Raw genomic sequence first — 18222 nt, forward strand, 5'->3', positions numbered from 1 at the left:
GATAAGATACTGAAGCGGACTCTTTCTTTTGCAAACAGCTTCTGCACCAAACATCCTCCCCAACAAATGACTTGTCACATTCAGGGCATATTTTATCCACTCTTTTCTTGGCTGATTTCTTTTTTGCAATTACAGGCACACTAAAACAACAGAAAAGAAAGCACTAACTAACTTTCCTAACCTCAGCAAAGTAACAGAACCAGTCCTCACAGAGGACTTACCTGGGCAGCGGTACATTTGGTTTGGGAGAGGCATCCTCCATAATGTGCAGCGCTTCGTACACCTTGTAACTGACTTCTCAGAGTCAGAAAGCAGCAGCGCCTGTTACACCGACCAGGCGCTATAAATACCGGCACTTCCGGTATTTGGACCGCACGCGGCCGCTCGTGGAACGCATACACGTGCGCGAGCGCCGGAAGCTGCTGCTGCCTCTCCCTCCGCTCCGGACCGCACCACGAGTGTCCAGTCACCGCTACATGGACATATATACGTGGTGAGTCCAACCAAGCACATTTAACACCGTACTGTATGCTTTCTCAGGGTTATAGGCACCGCCAACCCATAATCTTTGGAGCTATATCCATGCCGCCGGCCCCGATATATACAGGGTAAGGCACCGCCATCCTTTACGCTGCCAGGTATATGAAAATTTTGTCTCCTAGCTAACCTAACTGCCTGTTTACAGATAGAGGAGACAGGAAAAAAGACTATGGTCAGAGGGGAGGTGCTCAGTTATATAGGATATGGAAGAGGAGGAGTCTGGTCCTAGGGGAAAAAACTACCTGTCTAATTGAGAGAGAGAAAGGGATGAACCCAATGTAATGGCTGCCATGAAGTATAAAGGAGAAAATCAAATATACTGTAGGTTGCCACTGAGCCACGCCACGCCACGCCACGCATCCTGCCACAAGCATTTTTTTCACATCACTAATTCAACAAAAGGACAATGCCTGATATAAAAATAAAACAAATGCTGCTCTACCTGCAGGAGAACCAGCACATCGCTGAACAGGAGGACTCTGTCAAATCTGCCGGAGGTGACAGTAACGGGAACATTCCTGCTGTCCTCTTGTATCCGCCGCTCAGGAGTACAGAGGGCAGCCTGCAAAACAGCACCAAATGTCACACTCACAGGTAAAAAAGTTGACGTGTAAAAAGTCAAAAGTGCCTGTCAACCAACTGACCATCTGCGTGTAGACACTATAGGGTATGTCGACTAAATTTAGGTTGACATAATGATCATAAATCACAAGGACCAGCTCTTATCGGAGAAAGAAAAGCATACTAGAACCAGTGATTGCTCCAGGAGGGGGGGTTTGGCTGCAGCACAGTTCAGAATTCAAGTAGGGGAGCCACACCCACTACCACCAACCGCCAATCCAAACTGACTCACTGGCAGTGGGTGAGGCTCCAATATTTAAATTTTGATCTGTGCTGAAGCCCCGCCCCTGGATCTGCCACTGACCAGAACAATGACAGAAGGTTATTGGTTGCTATTAACAACATCTGTACTAAAGTCTTGGCTTGGATTTAGTGGGGGGTTCAAGGTGGGGAGGGGGGGGTGCTGTGCACTGGGCTGCTGAGCGCCAGGGGGGCTGCTGCCGTTTAGTAGGCAATAGGCAGTGCAATAAAAGGAGACATTGTTGTGTCACACGTACCGTCAGTTTATGTGACAGAGAACCCCACAGGATTTTCGTCTGGAAGGCCTCATCCAGCGATTGGCTGATATAGGATTGGAGATTCACAAATCTGGCCAGAGAATTGGTCAAGGGAGAGATACCGGCATCCTGAGAATTAGATCGGAAAACAGGAAGAACTTGGGTCAGCCATCTTGGTGAAGCCGATTTTTTTATACCAAACAATAAATACAGACGGAACATTCCGGCTACCGTTGGCCTGCACTGATGGTAATATTTGGCAGAGACTATGGTACTGATAGGTGCCGGCGGTTTATGATGGAGGTCAGTCTATATGTTGACTAGTGGGGTGCGGTGTTTGTAGGGTGCACCTGTAGGGACATGCATTGGTGACAGTGGGACTTGTGTTGTGGTCACTTACAAGACACTCAGGGGCATGTCCTTACAGTCTGGGGGGAGGGGGGGGGGGCGGAGATGAAGCAGTGCGGTAGTGGCATGCATACACCTTACAGTATTGGGCTAGAGGTCGTCTCTGTTGCTATGGTGACCGCTGCAACTACTAGGAGACAGTGTGGAGTGATTTGCTCATCAGGAAAGTGGTTAAATTTTTTTTATAAAAAATCTATCGATTGGGTTGCCCTGAACAGCAGACTCGATACATCGCTTCCGGGTGGAATTTTAGCTTATAGCTCTTGTGTGTCTAGAAACCCCCTCTCCCTTGTACAGAAAGCATAATCGAAAAACGTGCAGGTAACACGCTGTACCTTTGAGAGGGCCCCATTCAGCTTGGACAGTAGTAGTGTGTATCGCTGCACCTGATCGCGGAACGGTTCGATGAGCGCTCTCTGCAGCAAGACGTTAACAGGGGTCTCGGCCGGTTCTTCAACAAGCTGCATGAGAAGCTTCTTATTGGCTTTCCAGTAACTGCTGCAGAAATCGGAACATTGTTATTTTACACAACAGCATGACAATATTGTATCCGCCTTGCATACAGGTGTGACGTTGCAATGTTAGGGTTCCCGCACCGCAATGTGTAAGTGTCTCGTTTCCTTCACGTTGCACTTTGCTTTGTGTGAATCAGATTAATATGTGCTATATATATACTAGACAACTGGAAATGACAGAAATAATATATGGCGCTATGCTGCCCTGATGTTACAACTCACGTAAGTGTCACCCACACTTAAATAACCATACAGACATACGGGTGCAATGTTCTAAGCCTTGAAAAGTGATGAACTGGAGAGTGATAAACCGCCAACCAATCAGCTCCTGTCTGACATTTTTCAAACCCATCCTGTAACATATCAGGTAGGTGCTGATTGGCTGGCTGTTTATCACTTATCACGCTTAGTACATCTGGCCCATAGTGTGTTAGTGTGTGTCAGTGTGTTATACACACACACACTGCTCAGGTATCGCTCCTAAAAAGAAATGCAAGTCATGGTAAATGAAGAAGTGAATGTATTGTGACAGCGTGTGAGGCAGCTGTACCTGACCGCACCTGTGCTATTATTCTAATTCCCCCCCAGGTCACATACTGGAATGTGGGTGATACCGCGGCCTACCTAGATCTGCCTCCAGGCTGGATTTCCCGACAGGGAGAGGCGGTGGTGGAGCTCTTATCTCCTGCACAGCAACTGAATGGAAGCTTGCGAGCAGGGCCCTCCTACCTCTTGCCCAGATTTGTTTTGTTACTTTTTGTTGCAAATTTTAAAGCGCAAATATACAGTATAAGTAACTTAATGATAAGCAGTGTCATCATAGTGATAAAGGCCCTTATTCTAGTTCACTCTTTCTGTCAAATTCCTTCTTAGATGGACAAAACCATGTGCACTGCAGGGAGGCAGATGTAACATGTGCAGAGAGAATTCGATTTTGGTGAGTATAGATCTCAGTTTGAAGTGAATCCCCACCCAAATCTAATTCTCTCTGCACAAGTTACATCTGCCCCCCTGCAGTGCACATGGTTTTGTCCGTTTTAGAAGGATTTTGTCAGAAAGAGTGAACTAGAATAACGCCCAAGTGTACAACAAATAGCCCCCCCCCCCCCAACACCACGCGCTGCAGGCATGCGTGTCCAAAAAAAGGGGAATGTCTTCTGAGGAAGGAGGTGTGGACTCGTGGAATGAGGACACGTCCAGCAGAGAAGCCCCCTTATGTTCTAAATGTGCTGCTGGCTCCTCCTCAGTTACAGTGCTGCACCCAGCTCCCGAGGAGAAGCCGGCATTTTGGGGGCACCCATGAAAGGATGATGCTTGGGACCAGTTTGCACCCCTCTAATAATGGGTGGGATGCACTAAAGGAAAAACTAGATAAAAACCCAGTTAGCTGTGTTTTTACTGCATTTTGGTATGCTGGAAAACCGCTGGGTGCCACCTCACTCCTTAACCCCCCTCCTTTGTCCGTACCCCCATTACAGGACCATAGAGTGTTGCTCCAGCAGGGAACCCGCGGCACTCGCCCATTGTGCTACCAAATCCATCTCTGCCTATTACATGCATCTTAAAAAAAACAACTATCCCGAATATGGCCATAAATCACACAGGGCACTGCCAATGGGCAGGAGAGTCCTATAGGGAGCTATCCAGACAAATCACACCCAGCTACAGTACATAATCTCTGTTCCCCAGCCCATGTGACCATGCAGCCGGCTGCCCAGGGCGGCAGGACGTTACCTTGTTTGTTTGGTTGATTTCTCAAATCCTTTCACCACCACGAAATTTGTAACCGACACAAAATATCTGCAATAAACACAAGCGCTGTTAGTTTTGGTCGGGGGGATGCTGGGAAGAGAGCACGGACACACCAATGAAAAAGAGGGACCGATTCAGAGGTAACCGCTGATGTGTGAATTCGCACTCTGATTATTGAATGACTGCCCATGTGTACGGTATGCGCGACCCCCAAATAGCGACCGGAGTTTCAAAAATATCTAATCAGGAAGCTGGTGTGTGTGTGTGGTAATCAGGCGTTTTGGGGGAGTGTCAGGAAAAACGCAGGCGTGCACAGGCGTTTTCAGGGAGGGTCCGTGATGTCAGCGCCGGCCCGATCAGCCCGTCTCTGTCACACATATGTGGGAGGGTCGGAGTTACTCACAGACTGGGGAAATCATTCAGTGGTGAGTGAATTGTGTGTGGATGTGCGACAGGACAACAGATTGCTATATTTTCACCATTCACTTGCAGATTTGCACGGGGCGGGTTTACACTCTGCCCGGGCAGCGTCTTTCTACTCGCAGCCATCCGCAACTTTGCAGATGAGATTTAAATAATAATAAAAACTAAAAGAGGCGCATCCAATCAACTTCAATGAATTAATTAACACTATGCACAATGATTAATAGATGGTAAACGAAGTTACTGGAATCCTCCGTTATGCAATATACAATCAATTAAGAGGGCACTGAGGTGATACAACAATATATTTCAGTAACAATTGTACACATATATATATATATATATATATATATATATATATATATACACACACATCACATATATATATATATATATATATATACACACATACACATATATATCATACTTGCCTACTTTTGAAAACTAGTTTCAGGGAGATTATAGTTGGTAGTAGAATTTTGCAAGGTGCCCCATTGAGGGGGCATGTCATGCTCCACGCGAAGGGCGTGTCTAATTTCATATATGGAGAGATTGTGAAAAGTGGCACCTAGAAGCATGGGTGCTACATCTGAGAGGAATCTTTTAAAATCACTTATATCCAAATGTAGATGAGCCCCAAAGCAGTCAGTAAGAGATACTATACTTGGTAAAGTGCTGGGAAATGGTGCTGATGATTCAATGTAAATGTATCTATCTCTGATTCTTTTCCCCAAAAAAATGTAACAGTATAATGTGGGCTAGGTGACATGAGGGAGATTGTTAGACTAATGAGGGAGAGAGGGAGATTGCTGTTATTTCAGGTAATCTCCTGCAGAATGCAGGAGGGTAGGCAACTATGATATATATATCTCTTATCTCTCAGACAATTAATTATTAAAAGTGGTGGCTTACCCACGGGGTGATGGGCGTTCGCCCCGAGGCCCCCACACATTCCGCGGCCCCCACATCCACCACTCTATTGCTGCGGCGGTGGCGGGTGGGATGGTGGCAGGCAGCGTGGTCGTGCAGGGTGGGGTAGGTGGCAGGCAGCGGGGTTGGGCAGGGGGTCCCTGCAGTGGATGTGAATTCAGCGGCGGGGTCCCTGCGGCGGATGGGAACTAGTAGTTCCCATCCGCCGCAGGGACTCCATCACGGGACTCCATCACGGACTTCACATCCACCGCAGGGACTCCCTGGTCGCCCCTGCTGCTCCGATCCCAGCAATGCCCAGGTTCCAGGGGGGTAACCCGTCCCCGTCAGGGGGGGAGGGTGTGTGTGGAACCTGCCTCCATCCGGCTGGGGGGGGGGGGGGGGGGCTTTGTTGTCCGGGGCACCCACAAACCTTAATTGGGCACTGGTTATTAAGACAATAATGACTGGATAACTATAATGTCCGGCATTGCAATATGTCGAGCGATATGCACAACCTCCCCTACACAGCCACAGAACTGTCCAATTGGTCAGGCTCATGAGATTTCCCGGGCTGACAATTCAGCAGAGAGACCAGTGCCCAGTATGCAGTCATTGGTCCTGAAGCAGTGACAGGCGACAAAGGTATTCCAGCTCTGACAGGTGAGGTGAATGCATTGTATATAACTGTGCAGATGAGCAACCAGAGGACGCCGATTGGTCAGAAGGCCAAGAAATAAACTGTAAGTGGTTGTGCAGGGACCAATCGGTTGGACACTTTATCTCATTTGAATATGTTTGCACTGCAGGACTGAGGAGGAAATGTGTCAAGCCTCCTACAAAGCGGTCAAGTGGAGTAGTAGCCGGTAGCAACCAATACGATTCATTTTATAGAATGCACTTTATAAATGCCAGCTGATGCTACCGGCAACTTCCCCACTCTTTAGGAGGCTTGATACACCTCCCCTGAATCTCCAACCAGCTCCTAACTGCCATTACCAGGTGCATCCAAAGGCAGAGTCCTCATATAGGGGAAGCTGTAGAGAGATAAAGGGGACAGAGATAAATTGCCAACCAATCAGCTTCTAGCTGCCATGTTACAGATAGATAGAGGTATGAAGCAGTGATAAGGGAGGAGAAGTGATAAAGTGACTGGTACTTTATCACCGGCCAATCAGCTCATGACTGTTAAGTTATAGGCTGGGTTTAAAAAAAAACAGTCAGGAGCTGATTGGCCGGTGATAAAGTACCAGGCATTTTATCACTTCTACCTTATCACTGCTTAATAGGTCTACCCCTGAAATTGAAAAATGCTGGTTAGGAGCTGGTTGGCTGGTACTTTATCTCTCTCCACGTTATCACTCAACAAGGCTTAGTACAAAGCAACAATGGTGCCTTCTGAAACGTTTCTGGAGTAAGATGGCGATTCTACGTGCACTTACTCAATGTAGCGCTGGAGGAAATGGTCCTCTTTGGTCATGAGGTAGATGTCCGGGAGGTCCACCGCTAACAGCTCATATTTCTGCTTTAATGTCTGGAAACAGCCAGCGGTCAGCTCCCAGAGGCTGTGGAATCTCTCATTGAGAAGCTTCAGCGCCTTCCAGTCATCCCCTCCCAGATGATTGTGTGTATCTGAGGAGACATGTAACACGCATGTAACATGGTATTCGTTTTGTTATGAGTCACCAGCGCAATTTCACTACATGGGGAAACAAGTACTAAGAGTGCAGTTTCCAAACTGTAGGGGCACTATGGGGCCTGTTGAGGGCCCTAGTGGCCCTTGGCTCTTAGTAACAGTGCACATGGAGGTCTCTTAGTAGCACAGGCCGGCCCAGTGCAGCCCTAGACATTATTATTCATGCACCTACAATAAAAGAACCATAACTGCGAGACTGGGCCCGGTGGAGTACTGCCAACAAGCTGAGTAATATACAGGAAGTGAGTGAAGTGTAAATCTAAACTCTGTGAGCTGCATTTAGATGTAGTCTTAATATAGTCAGAAGTTGCTAAACTACTATTATTTATTTATTAACAGTTTCTTATAGCAGCAGATTCCGTTGCGCTTTACAATAGGAGACAGTGATTGGATAGGAGAGGATATGTGTGGTCTGTACAGTGGGGATGTGATTGGATAGGAGAGGATATGTGTGGTCTGTACAGTGGGGATGTGATTGGATAGGAGAGGATGTGTGTGGTCTGTACAGTGTGGATGTGATTGGATAGGACAGAGGATATGTGTGACCTGTACAGTGGGGATGTGATTGGATAGGACAGAGGATATGTGTGACCTGTACAGTGGGGATGTGATTGGATAGGAGAGGATATGTGTGGTCTGTACAGTGGGGATGTGATTGGATAGGACAGAGGATATGTGTGGTCTGTACAGTGGGGATGTGATTGGATAGGACAGAGGATATGTGTGGACTGTACAGTGGGGATGTGATTGGATAGGAGAGAATGTGTGTGGTCTGTACAGTGGGATGTGATTGGATAGGACAGAGGATATGTGTGGCCTGTACAGTGGGGATGTGATTGGATAGGACAGAGGATGTGTGTGTGTCCTGTACAGTGGGGATGTGATTGGATAGGAGAGGATGTGTGTGGCCTGTACAGTGGGGATGTGATTGGATAGGAGAGGATATGTGTGGCCTGTACAGTGGGGATGTGATTGGATAGGACAGAGGATATGTGTGGTCTGTACAGTGGGGATGTGATTAGATAGGACAGGGGATATGTGTGGCCTGTACAGTAGGGATGTGATTGGATAGGAGAGGATATGTGTGGTCTGTACAGTGCGGATGTGATTGGATAGGAGAGGATATGTGTGGCCTGTACAGTGGGGATGTAATTGGATAGGACAGAGGATATGTGTGGCCTGTACAGTGGGGATGTGATTGGATAGGAGAGGATATGTGTGGTCTGTACAGTGGGGATGTGATTGGATAGGACAGAGGATATGTGTGGCCTGTACAGTGGTGATGTGATTGGATAGGACAGAGAATATGTGTGGTCTGTACAGTGGGGATGTGATTAGATAGGAACGGTACAGTATATGAAGGTTAAGTGTCTCGTTCTGGAATTTGATAAGCTGCCTGAAGAGGTGAGTTTTCAGAGAACGCTTGTAGGTTTGGAGACTGGAGGAGAGTCTTATTGTGCTTGGGAGGGGATTCCACAGAGTCCTGCAATCGGGAATGTGAGCGAGTAATGAGTGTAGATGAGAGACGCAGATCTTGTGAGGTCAGGTTGGAAAATTTTGCGATAAGAGAAGAGATGTATGTTGGAGTAGTTTGGTTTATGGCTTTGTGTGTTATTATTATTATAATAATTTTATTTATAAGGCGCCACAAGTGTTTCGCAGCGCCGTACAAAGGAACAGTACAGGGAGACAAAACTTGGCATAACATTGAATAAATAACAAAAATAGAGAACAAGTAAAGAGCGCCACAGATCAATACACATTACAGCTTAAATATACAGTAAGTAGTGAGGACTAGATCAATATACAACTAGAGGCTTAAGGCCAATGATGGAGATGAGTATGAAGACGAAGATGGTCACTGAGTGTTGGAGTAAAGGAGAGCTGTGAGTGACATGTGAAGAGAAGTGGGCTTTGACAACATGAGGGAAGAGGGCCCTGCTCTGAGGAGCTTACAATCTAGTAGGAAGGGGAGACAGACAGATTACATGAGGTGCAAGCGAGTGGGTGGTGGTTAGATCAGGTGCAGGCGAGTCGGGCTGGGGGCGCCCCGGTGCGGGGGGGGGGGGGGGGGGGGGGGGGTGGTGGTGTGTGTGAGGTGTGGGGTGGTACCTGTCCTACCGGCGCTGTCTATTTCAATCTGGCGGCGGAGGCAGCGGGGGTCCCTGCAGTCTATTAAAAATCAGGAGCGCTATCCGCCGGGCTATGCGGAAGCGCTTCTAGTGTGAAAACACTGGCAGCACGCTGATTGGCTGAGATCAGCGTGCGCCGTGCTGCCAGAGTTTTCAGACTAGAAGCGCTTCCGCATAGCCCGGCGGATAGCGCTCGTGATTTTTAATAGACTGCAGGGACCCCCGCTGCCTCCGCCGCCAGATTGAAATAGACAGCGCCGGTAGGACAGGTACCCGGGCGGCATTTTCCGCCCTCCAGTGGCCGGCGCCCTAGGCAAATGCCTAGGTTTGCCTAGTGGTGGCGCCGGCCCTGAGTGGAAGGGTACGCTTTGATGAATAGGTGAGTTTTCAGTGCCCGTTTGAAGATTTGCAGGGTCAGGAAGAGTCTAATAGAGCAAGGGAGTGCGCTCCAGTGATCCAGAAGCAGTGATCAGGGTGGAGGAGAGACGACAGTCGTCAGCTGACCGTAGAGGGCGGGAGGGAGTATGAATGGAGATGAGGTTAGAGATATATGGAGCAATGGAATTAGAGATGGCCCTGTATGTGAGTGTGAGGTGTTTGAAGAGGATTCTGTAGGGGAATGGAAGCCAGTGCAGATTCTGATGAAGGGGAGTGGCAGAATTAGAGCGGTGGGAGAGGAAGATAAGCCTGGCGGCAGCATTGAGGACAGATTGGAGAGGAGCTAGTTGGGATTGAGCGAGGCCAGTGAGGAGAGTATTACAGTAGTCAAGCCGTGAGATGACCAGTGAGTGGATGATCCGCTTAGTTGCACTCTGTGAGAGAAAGGGCCTGATGCGAGCAATGTTGCGTAACTGGAACTGACAGGAATGGGCCAGAGCTTGGATGTGGGGTGCAAAGGAGAGGGAGGAGTCAAGTGTGACACCCAGGCAGCGGAGTTGGGGAACAGGGGAGATGATGGTGTTGTTAACAGTGATAGAGATATTAGTAGGGGGCATAGCTCTGGGTGGGGGAAAGATAATAAGTTTGGTTTTGTCCATATTCAGCTTCAGAAATCGCTCAGACATCCAGGTGGAGATGGCAGAGAGGCAGTTGGAAACTTGAGAGAAAACAGTGGGGGACAGATCAGGAGAGGAGAGGTAGATTTGGGTGTCATCCGCATAGAGGTGATATTGGAAGCCAAAGGAGTTAATGAGTGCACCCAGAGAAGAGGTGTACAGAGAGAACAGAAGGGGGCCAAGGACGGAACCCTGAGGGACCCCGACTGGAAGGATGGTAGGTGGTGAGGTGGAGCCAGAGGCAGAGACTGAGAAGGAACGGTTGGAGAGGTAAGAGGAAAACCAGTTGAAGACCGTGCCAGAGAGGCCAATGTTTTGGAGTGTGTGGAGGAGGAGAGGGTGATCCGCAGCTTGGCTGACAGCAGGTCATTGGTGACTTTCACTAGGGCAGTCTCGGTGGAGTGAAGTGGGCGAACGCCAGATTGAAGGGGATCAAGGATGGAGTGGTCAGGCAGGTAGCTGTCTGAGTGTGTGTGAGTAAAAGAATTGTGTATTGAATACGGTAGAATACAGGTAACCAATGAGGTGACTGACAGAGTAGCTTTGCAGACGATGAACGTCTGGCTAGGAAGATTAGCCTCGCAGCTGCATTCATGATGGACTGTAGTGGTGAGAGTCTGTATTGGGGAAGGCCAATAAGGAGACTATTGCAATAATCAATGCGTGAGATGATGAGAGCATGGATTAGAGTTTTTGCGGTTACTAATTAACTGCTACATAGATTTGGGAGGGGGATATGTCCTATATTATCCCTCTAAATAGCAGTGTAAAAATAAAGACTCCATTACAGTATGTCCCCCACATGCAGATGGGATAGAAAGAAATGCATTGCCTGCCCCCACCTCCACCTCCCCATATGGGAACATGCCGCGTCATACTGCAAAGCAGAATCCCTTCAATGATCTTGTTCTAGATTCTAAATAAACCCCTAAACGTCCATCGCTATGTCCTCTGCTTCGGTGTGGCAGGTAGTGGGTGAGATCTGAGACAGTTCCGAGCTGCCGGTGACATTTGAGACTGTCTCGAGCTGCAGGTGAGATCTGAGACAGTCCTGAGCTGCAGGTGAGGTCTGAGACTGTCCTGAGCTGCAGGTGAGGTCTGAGACTGTCCTGAGCTGCAGGTGAGGTCTGAGACTGTCCTGAGCTGCAGGTGAGGTCTGAGACTGTCCTGAGCTGCAGGTGACGTCTGAAACTGTCCTGAGCTGCAGGTGAGGTCTGAGACTGTCCTGAGCTGCAGGTGAGATCTGAGACAGTTCCGAGCTGCCGGTGAGATCTGAGACAGTCCTGTGCTGCAGGTGAGGTCTGAGACAGTCCTGAGCTGCAGGTGAGAGCTGAGACTGTCCTGAGCTGCAGGTGAGAGCTGAGACTGTCCTGAGCTGCAGGTGACATCAGAGACAGACCTGAGCTGCAGGTGAGATCTGAAACTGTCCTGAGCTGCAGGTGACATTTGAGACTGTCCCGAGCTGCAGGTGAGGTCTGAGACTGTCCTGAGCTGCAGGTGAGGTCTGAGACTGTCCTGGGCTGCAGGTGAGGTCTGAGACTGTCCTGGGCTGCAGGTAAGGTCTGAGACAGTCCTGTGCTGCAGGTGAGGTCTGAAACTGTCCTGAGCTGCAGGTGAGGTCTGAGACTGTCCTGAGCTGCAGGTGAGGTCTGAGACTGTCCTGTGCTGCAGGTGAGGTCTGAAACTGTCCTGAGCTGCAGGTGAGGTCTGAGACTGTCCTGAGCTGCAGGTGAGGTCTGAGACTGTCCTGAGCTGCAGGTGAGGTCTGAGACTGTCCTGAGCTGCAGGTGAGGTCTGAGACTGTCCCGAGCTGCAGGTGAGGTCTGAGACTGTCCTGTGCTGCAGGTGAGGTCTGAAACTGTCCTGAGCTGCAGGTGAGATCTGAGACTGTCCTGAGCTGCAGGTGAGGTCTGAAACTGTCCTGAGCTGCAGGTGAGATCTGAGACTGTCCTGAGCTGCAGGTGAGGTCTGAGACTGTCCTGAGCTGCAGGTAAGGCCTGAGACTGTCCTGTGCTGCAGGTGAGGCCTGAGACTGTCCTGTGCTGCAGGTGAGGTCTGAGACTGTCCTGTGCTGCAGGTGAGGTCTGAGACTGTCCTGTGCTGCAGGTGAGGTCTGAGACTGTCCCGAGCTGCAGGTGAGGTCTGAGACAGTCCCGAGCTGCAGGTGAGGTCTGAGACAGTCCCGAGCTGCAGGTGAGGTCTGAGACAGTCCCGAGCTGCAGGTGAGGTCTGAGACTGTCCCGAGCTGCAGGTGAGGTCTGAGACAGTCCCGAGCTGCAGGTGAGGTCTGAGACTGTCCTGAGCTGCAGGTGAGGTCTGAGACTGTCCCGAGCTGCAGGTGAGGTCTGAGACAGTCCTGAGCTGCAGGTGAGGTCTGAGACAGTCCTGAGCTGCAGGTGAGATCTGAGACAGTCCCGAGCTGCAGGTGAGGTCTGAGACAGTCCCGAGCTGCAGGTGAGGTCTGAGACAGTCCCGAGCTGCAGGTGAGGTCTGAGACTGTCCCGAGCTGCAGGTGAGGTCTGAGACAGTTCCGAGCTGCAGGTGAGGTCTGAGACTGTCCTGAGCTGCAGGTGAGGTCTGAGACTGTCCTGAGCTGCAGGTGAGGTCTGAGACTGTCCCGAGCTGCAGGTGAGGTCTGAGACTGTCCTGTGCTGCAGGTGAGGTCTGAAACTGTCCTGAGCTGCAGGTGAGATCTGAGACTGTCCTGAGCTGCAGGTGAGGTCTGAGACTGTCCTGAGCTGCAGGTAAGGCCTGAGACTGTCCTGTGCTGCAGGTGAGGCCTGAGACTGTCCTGTGCTGCAGGTGAGGTCTGAGACTGTCCTGTGCTGCAGGTGAGGTCTGAGACTGTCCTGTGCTGCAGGTGAGGTCTGAGACTGTCCCGAGCTGCAGGTGAGGTCTGAGACAGTCCCGAGCTGCAGGTGAGGTCTGAGACAGTCCCGAGCTGCAGGTGAGGTCTGAGACAGTCCCGAGCTGCAGGTGAGGTCTGAGACTGTCCCGAGCTGCAGGTGAGGTCTGAGACAGTCCCGAGCTGCAGGTGAGGTCTGAGACTGTCCTGAGCTGCAGGTGAGGTCTGAGACAGTCCTGAGCTGCAGGTGAGGTCTGAGACAGTCCTGAGCTGCAGGTGAGATCTGAGACAGTCCCGAGCTGCAGGTGAGGTCTGAGACAGTCCCGAGCTGCAGGTGAGGTCTGAGACTGTCCCGAGCTGCAGGTGAGGTCTGAGACAGTTCCGAGCTGCAGGTGAGGTCTGAGACTGTCCCGAGCTGCAGGTGAGGTCTGAGACAGTCCCGAGCTGCAGGTGAGGTCTGAGACAGTCCCGAGCTGCAGGTGAGGTATGAGACAGTCCTGAGCTGCAGGTGAGGTCTGAGACAGTCCCGAGCTGCAGGTGAGGTCTGAGACAGTCCCGAGCTGCAGGTGAGGTCTGAGACAGTCCTGTGCTGCAGGTGAGGTCTGAGACTGTCCTGTGCTGCAGGTGAGGTCTGAGACTGTCCCGAGCTGCAGGTGAGGTCTGAGACAGTCCCGAGCTGCAGGTGAGGTCTGAGACAGTCCCGAGCTGCAGGTGAGGTATGAGACAGTCCTGAGCTGCAGGTGAGGTCTGAGACAGTCCCGAGCTGCAGGTGAGGTATGAGACAGTCCTGAGCTGCAGGTGAGGTCTGAGACAGTCCCGAGCTGCAGGTGAGGTCTGAGACAGTCCCGAGCTGCAGGTGAGGTCTGAGACAGTCCCGAGCTGCAGGTGAGGTCTGAGACAGTCCCGAGCTGCAGGTGAGGTCTGAGACTGTCCCGAGCTGCAGGTGAGGTCTGAGACTGTCCCGAGCTGCAGGTGAGGTCTGAGACAGTCCCGAGCTGCAGGTGAGGTCTGAGACAGTCCCGAGCTGCAGGTGAGGTCTGAGACTGTCCCGAGCTGCAGGTGAGGTCTGAGACTGTCCCGAGCTGCAGGTGAGGTCTGAGACAGTCCCGAGCTGCAGGTGAGGTATGAGACTGTCCTGAGCTGCAGGTGAGGTCTGAGACTGTCCCGAGCTGCAGGTGAGGTCTGAGACTGTCCCGAGCTGCAGGTGAGGTCTGAGACTGTCCCGAGCTGCAGGTGAGGTCTGAGACTGTCCCGAGCTGCAGGTGAGGTCTGAGACAGTCCTGAGCTGCAGGTGAGGTCTGAGACAGTCCCGAGCTGCAGGTGAGCATTTAATTATCTTTGCCCAGACTTCCATAAACAAGGGGAAACTCCCTGATGTCTTCATAGACCTTCCAGGGTTTCCTATGATCAGTGGTGAAGTCCGCCCTCGCCCTCTGAGCTATAGATTGACTCTCCACTGCTACTATATATAGATTTTACTGAAACAGACATGCGCTCAATCCAAGGTCCGACCTCCGTATACAGACTGGGCAGGAAAGAGTTTAGGTTGTAATCCAGAAATAAGCGTCTTACCTGTAACCTGAAGGAATGTGTTTAAGACAGTTGTGTTGATCTGAGACAGGGACGACAGAAAGTCTTCTTCCGTCTTCAAAAGTGACTCTGCCCCCGTGAGGCAAGCACTCTGCAAGCAAGACAAGACCTTCTCATTAAGAGCCATTCACTAGCTGGGAAATAAGACCACCACTGCAGTGCACCTGGGCCTTGCTGACATATGCGTGACTGAGTAATCGAGTTACACAAAAAAATGAGCAGAAATGATCGCCATGATGGAGATACACAAAAAGCAAAAATATCACTCAATAAACAAAACATCAATTTCTACCCATGGTCACCTGGAGGGAGCCCATTTATTGGCTCAGTGCTGGAACTTGTAGGTTAAGGGTCCAGGTGCAAAAACATAATTTGGGCTCCCCTCCTCCACCACATTAACCCAAGTTCACAATATGCAAAAATAATACATTTTTGGGTCAAGAAGACTCCTGTAAGATTGAGGGCCAAATGTATCAAGCTTTAAAAAGTGATAAACAACCAGCTAATCAGCTCCTAACCGCCATTTTCACCCAGTCTGTAACATGACAGTTAGCTACTGATTGGCTGGCTGTTTATCACTCTCCATTTTATCACTTTTTGAAGCTTGATACAGCACATCTGGCCCCTTATCTGTCAGAGTACCAGTCGCTGACTACACTTACCCATCCCAGCCTTCCAGTGAGCAGATACAGGGACTTCAGAGAAGGACAGTTCTACTGGCGGCTCCAGGGGGGAGCTGCAGCACAGTTCAAAATTCAAATAGGGGAGCCACACCCACTGCCAGTGAGTCAGTTTAGAATGGCAGTGGGCGTGACTCCCCTATTTGAATAGTGCTGCAGCCCCCCCTCCCCCAAATCTGGAGCCGACAGTGGACTGTTCCGTATGTTGAGCTAATGTTTGATATATACCTTAATGACAGAGCCATCCATAGTCCGCCTTAGTTCTCTAGAAGCGCTCACATCGCGACGAGCCAGTCTCCTCGATAATGGTATTTTGGAGGCTGTGGACATCCCCTGAGGGGCTAGAACAGAAAGAGCAGAATTGGTCTGAAATTCATCAACTAACCAAAATAAATTGTAACTCAGAGTCACCCCAAAGTAAGGTTCAGGGTCTCATTGATGTCTGTAGCTTCTAGTGAATGGATAAGCTGCAGTTTGCTATCCTGACGCTATGTTGCAATCACAATAAGCAATGTAACATGTTCAAAAGCAACAATAAGAACCAGACAATAATGCTGGGCATACAGTATATTGTCAGACAGAGCCAGCCCTAGCCTAAATGACGCCCTAGGCAAGATTTTAGCTGGTGCCCCCTAGCACCGCCACTAGTTCAGCCTCTGACCCTGCTCCCCTTTCCCATCACCAGCACCCCTCATCATAGCAGTCATCATTTTGGTGCAATATTGTAAATAGAAACAGTGCACACATTCGGTGCGCGGCCCAAACAGGGGTGTGTTCTTGCTGGGAAGGGGCATGGCCACACAATTGTACCCCCAATTCAAATTATGCCACACAGTAGTGAAACTTTATTCACATAATATCATGCGATGGTGTCCCTTATTCAAGTTACATCACACAGTAGTACCACTTTACCTTATGTACATTACTCCTCACATTATTCACATTATACCCTTAGAAAAAAATCCTGAGAAAATATTGGGCCTTATTTTGGTTCATTCTTTCTGACAAAATCCTTCTTAGATGGGCAAAACCATGTGCACTGCAGGTGGGGCAGGTGTTACTTGTGCAGAGAGAATTAGATTTGGGTGGGGTTTTACTTCAAAGTGAGATCTATATTGCAGTGTAAAAATAAAGCAGTCAGTATTTTCCCTGCACAGAAAACAAATTACTCACCCAAATCTAATTCTCTCTGCACATGTTACATCTGCCCCCCCTGCAGTGCACATGGTTTTGTCCATCTAAGAAGGATTTTGTCAGAAAGAATGAACCAAAATAAGGCCCATTGTATTTTAAGCACCTCCATGGCCACACTGCAACCCAGCACAAAGCAGTGTGTGCTGGGCAGAGGAGAAGAGCTGCAGCTGCTGCTGTCACTTAAGTGGAGGGGGCCTAGGGCCCCCACTAGGCCCTTCTATCAGACTTTGGCCTGGGTTATTTGTACCACTAACCCTTTCTCTCGGCACCCCTGATAATACCACACAGTAATGCCCCTTACACATGACACACCCTTATTAATGTCCTTATAACCATAATGCCCCTTACACATTATGCCAACCTTTATTAATGCCCTTCATACACATAATGACACACATAATGCCCCTTACACATATGTTGCACATTATTAATGCCCTTATACACATGACACACATAATGCCTGTTACACATATGTTGTACATTATTAATGCATTTATACATGACACACATAATGCCCCTTACACATATGCCGAACACTATTGCACAACCAACCCACCCACAGACAGCACTCGCACAGCCGCTAACACTGTGACCTCTGCCTCTGCTTGGATACAGATATTTCCTCATACATCTTGCCTCAATAGGCCATGCAGCTCCTGGCTTGTTCTGCTAATGTTGGGTGCCTTCTTTGCTGAAAATTTGTGCGAGTGATGCAAATAACAATTTGCATTGTTATGTGACCAGGACACACAAGGAGCTTCCGATGATTAAAATGATATGCAACATGCCTATATTCTGTGTGCGACTATGGCTGTAACTGCATACAGAATGCTATGTTACAGTGATGTCCATGAATACACTAATTCGAAGTGGGCCGTTATTAAAGTGGGAAAACTGATTCATAACTACAGCGTTATACCAGATTCATCTGACTCATCATCTCTTGTCTCCAACAGGTAACACACTGAACATCTCCTCTGTACTGCAGAGCATTACATCTATTGTGTGGGATTGATTTGTACTACTAGGTAACGCACTGAACATCTCCTCTGTACTGCAGAGCATTACATCTATTGTGTGGGATTGATTTGTACTACTAGGTAACGCACTGAACATCTCCTCTGTACTGCAGAGAATTACATCTATTGTGTGGGATTGATTTGTACTACTAGGTAACGCACTGAACATCTCCTCTGTACTGCAGAGCATTACATCTATTGTGTGGGATTGATTTGTACTACTAGGTAACGCACTGAACATCTCCTCTGTACTGCAGAGAATTACATCTATTGTGTGGGATTGATTTGTACTACTAGGTAACGCACTGAACATCTCCTCTGTACTGCAGAGCATTACATCTATTGT

At 49.3% G+C, this 18222-nt stretch overlaps 1 protein-coding gene across 6 annotated transcripts in view; it reads right to left on the reverse strand.

Annotated features, from left to right (window-relative positions):
• Positions 1-18222, reverse strand: part of ALS2CL (ALS2 C-terminal like) — a 104029-nt gene that overhangs the window by 46896 nt on the left and 38911 nt on the right. For 5 of the 6 annotated variants that reach the window (XM_083186685.1, XM_083186684.1, XM_083186686.1 and 2 more), the window contains 7 exons: positions 15892-16004; positions 14966-15074; positions 7108-7297; positions 4316-4381; positions 2402-2564; positions 1659-1787; positions 983-1102 (listed from right to left, as the gene is read on the reverse strand). In XM_083186685.1, the coding sequence (XP_083042811.1) occupies positions 983-1102; positions 1659-1787; positions 2402-2564; positions 4316-4381; positions 7108-7297; positions 14966-15074; positions 15892-15993 (879 nt within the window). In that variant the 5' untranslated portion in view covers positions 15994-16004. The remainder of the gene's footprint in view (positions 1-982; positions 1103-1658; positions 1788-2401; positions 2565-4315; positions 4382-7107; positions 7298-14965; positions 15075-15891; positions 16005-18222) is intronic. The other variant, XM_083186683.1, reaches the window with a different exon arrangement.

The sequence above is a fragment of the Crinia signifera genome, chromosome 5 (genome assembly GCF_055691185.1).
Source record: "Crinia signifera chromosome 5, ASM5569118v1, whole genome shotgun sequence".
Lineage (NCBI taxonomy): Eukaryota > Metazoa > Chordata > Amphibia > Anura > Myobatrachidae > Crinia > Crinia signifera.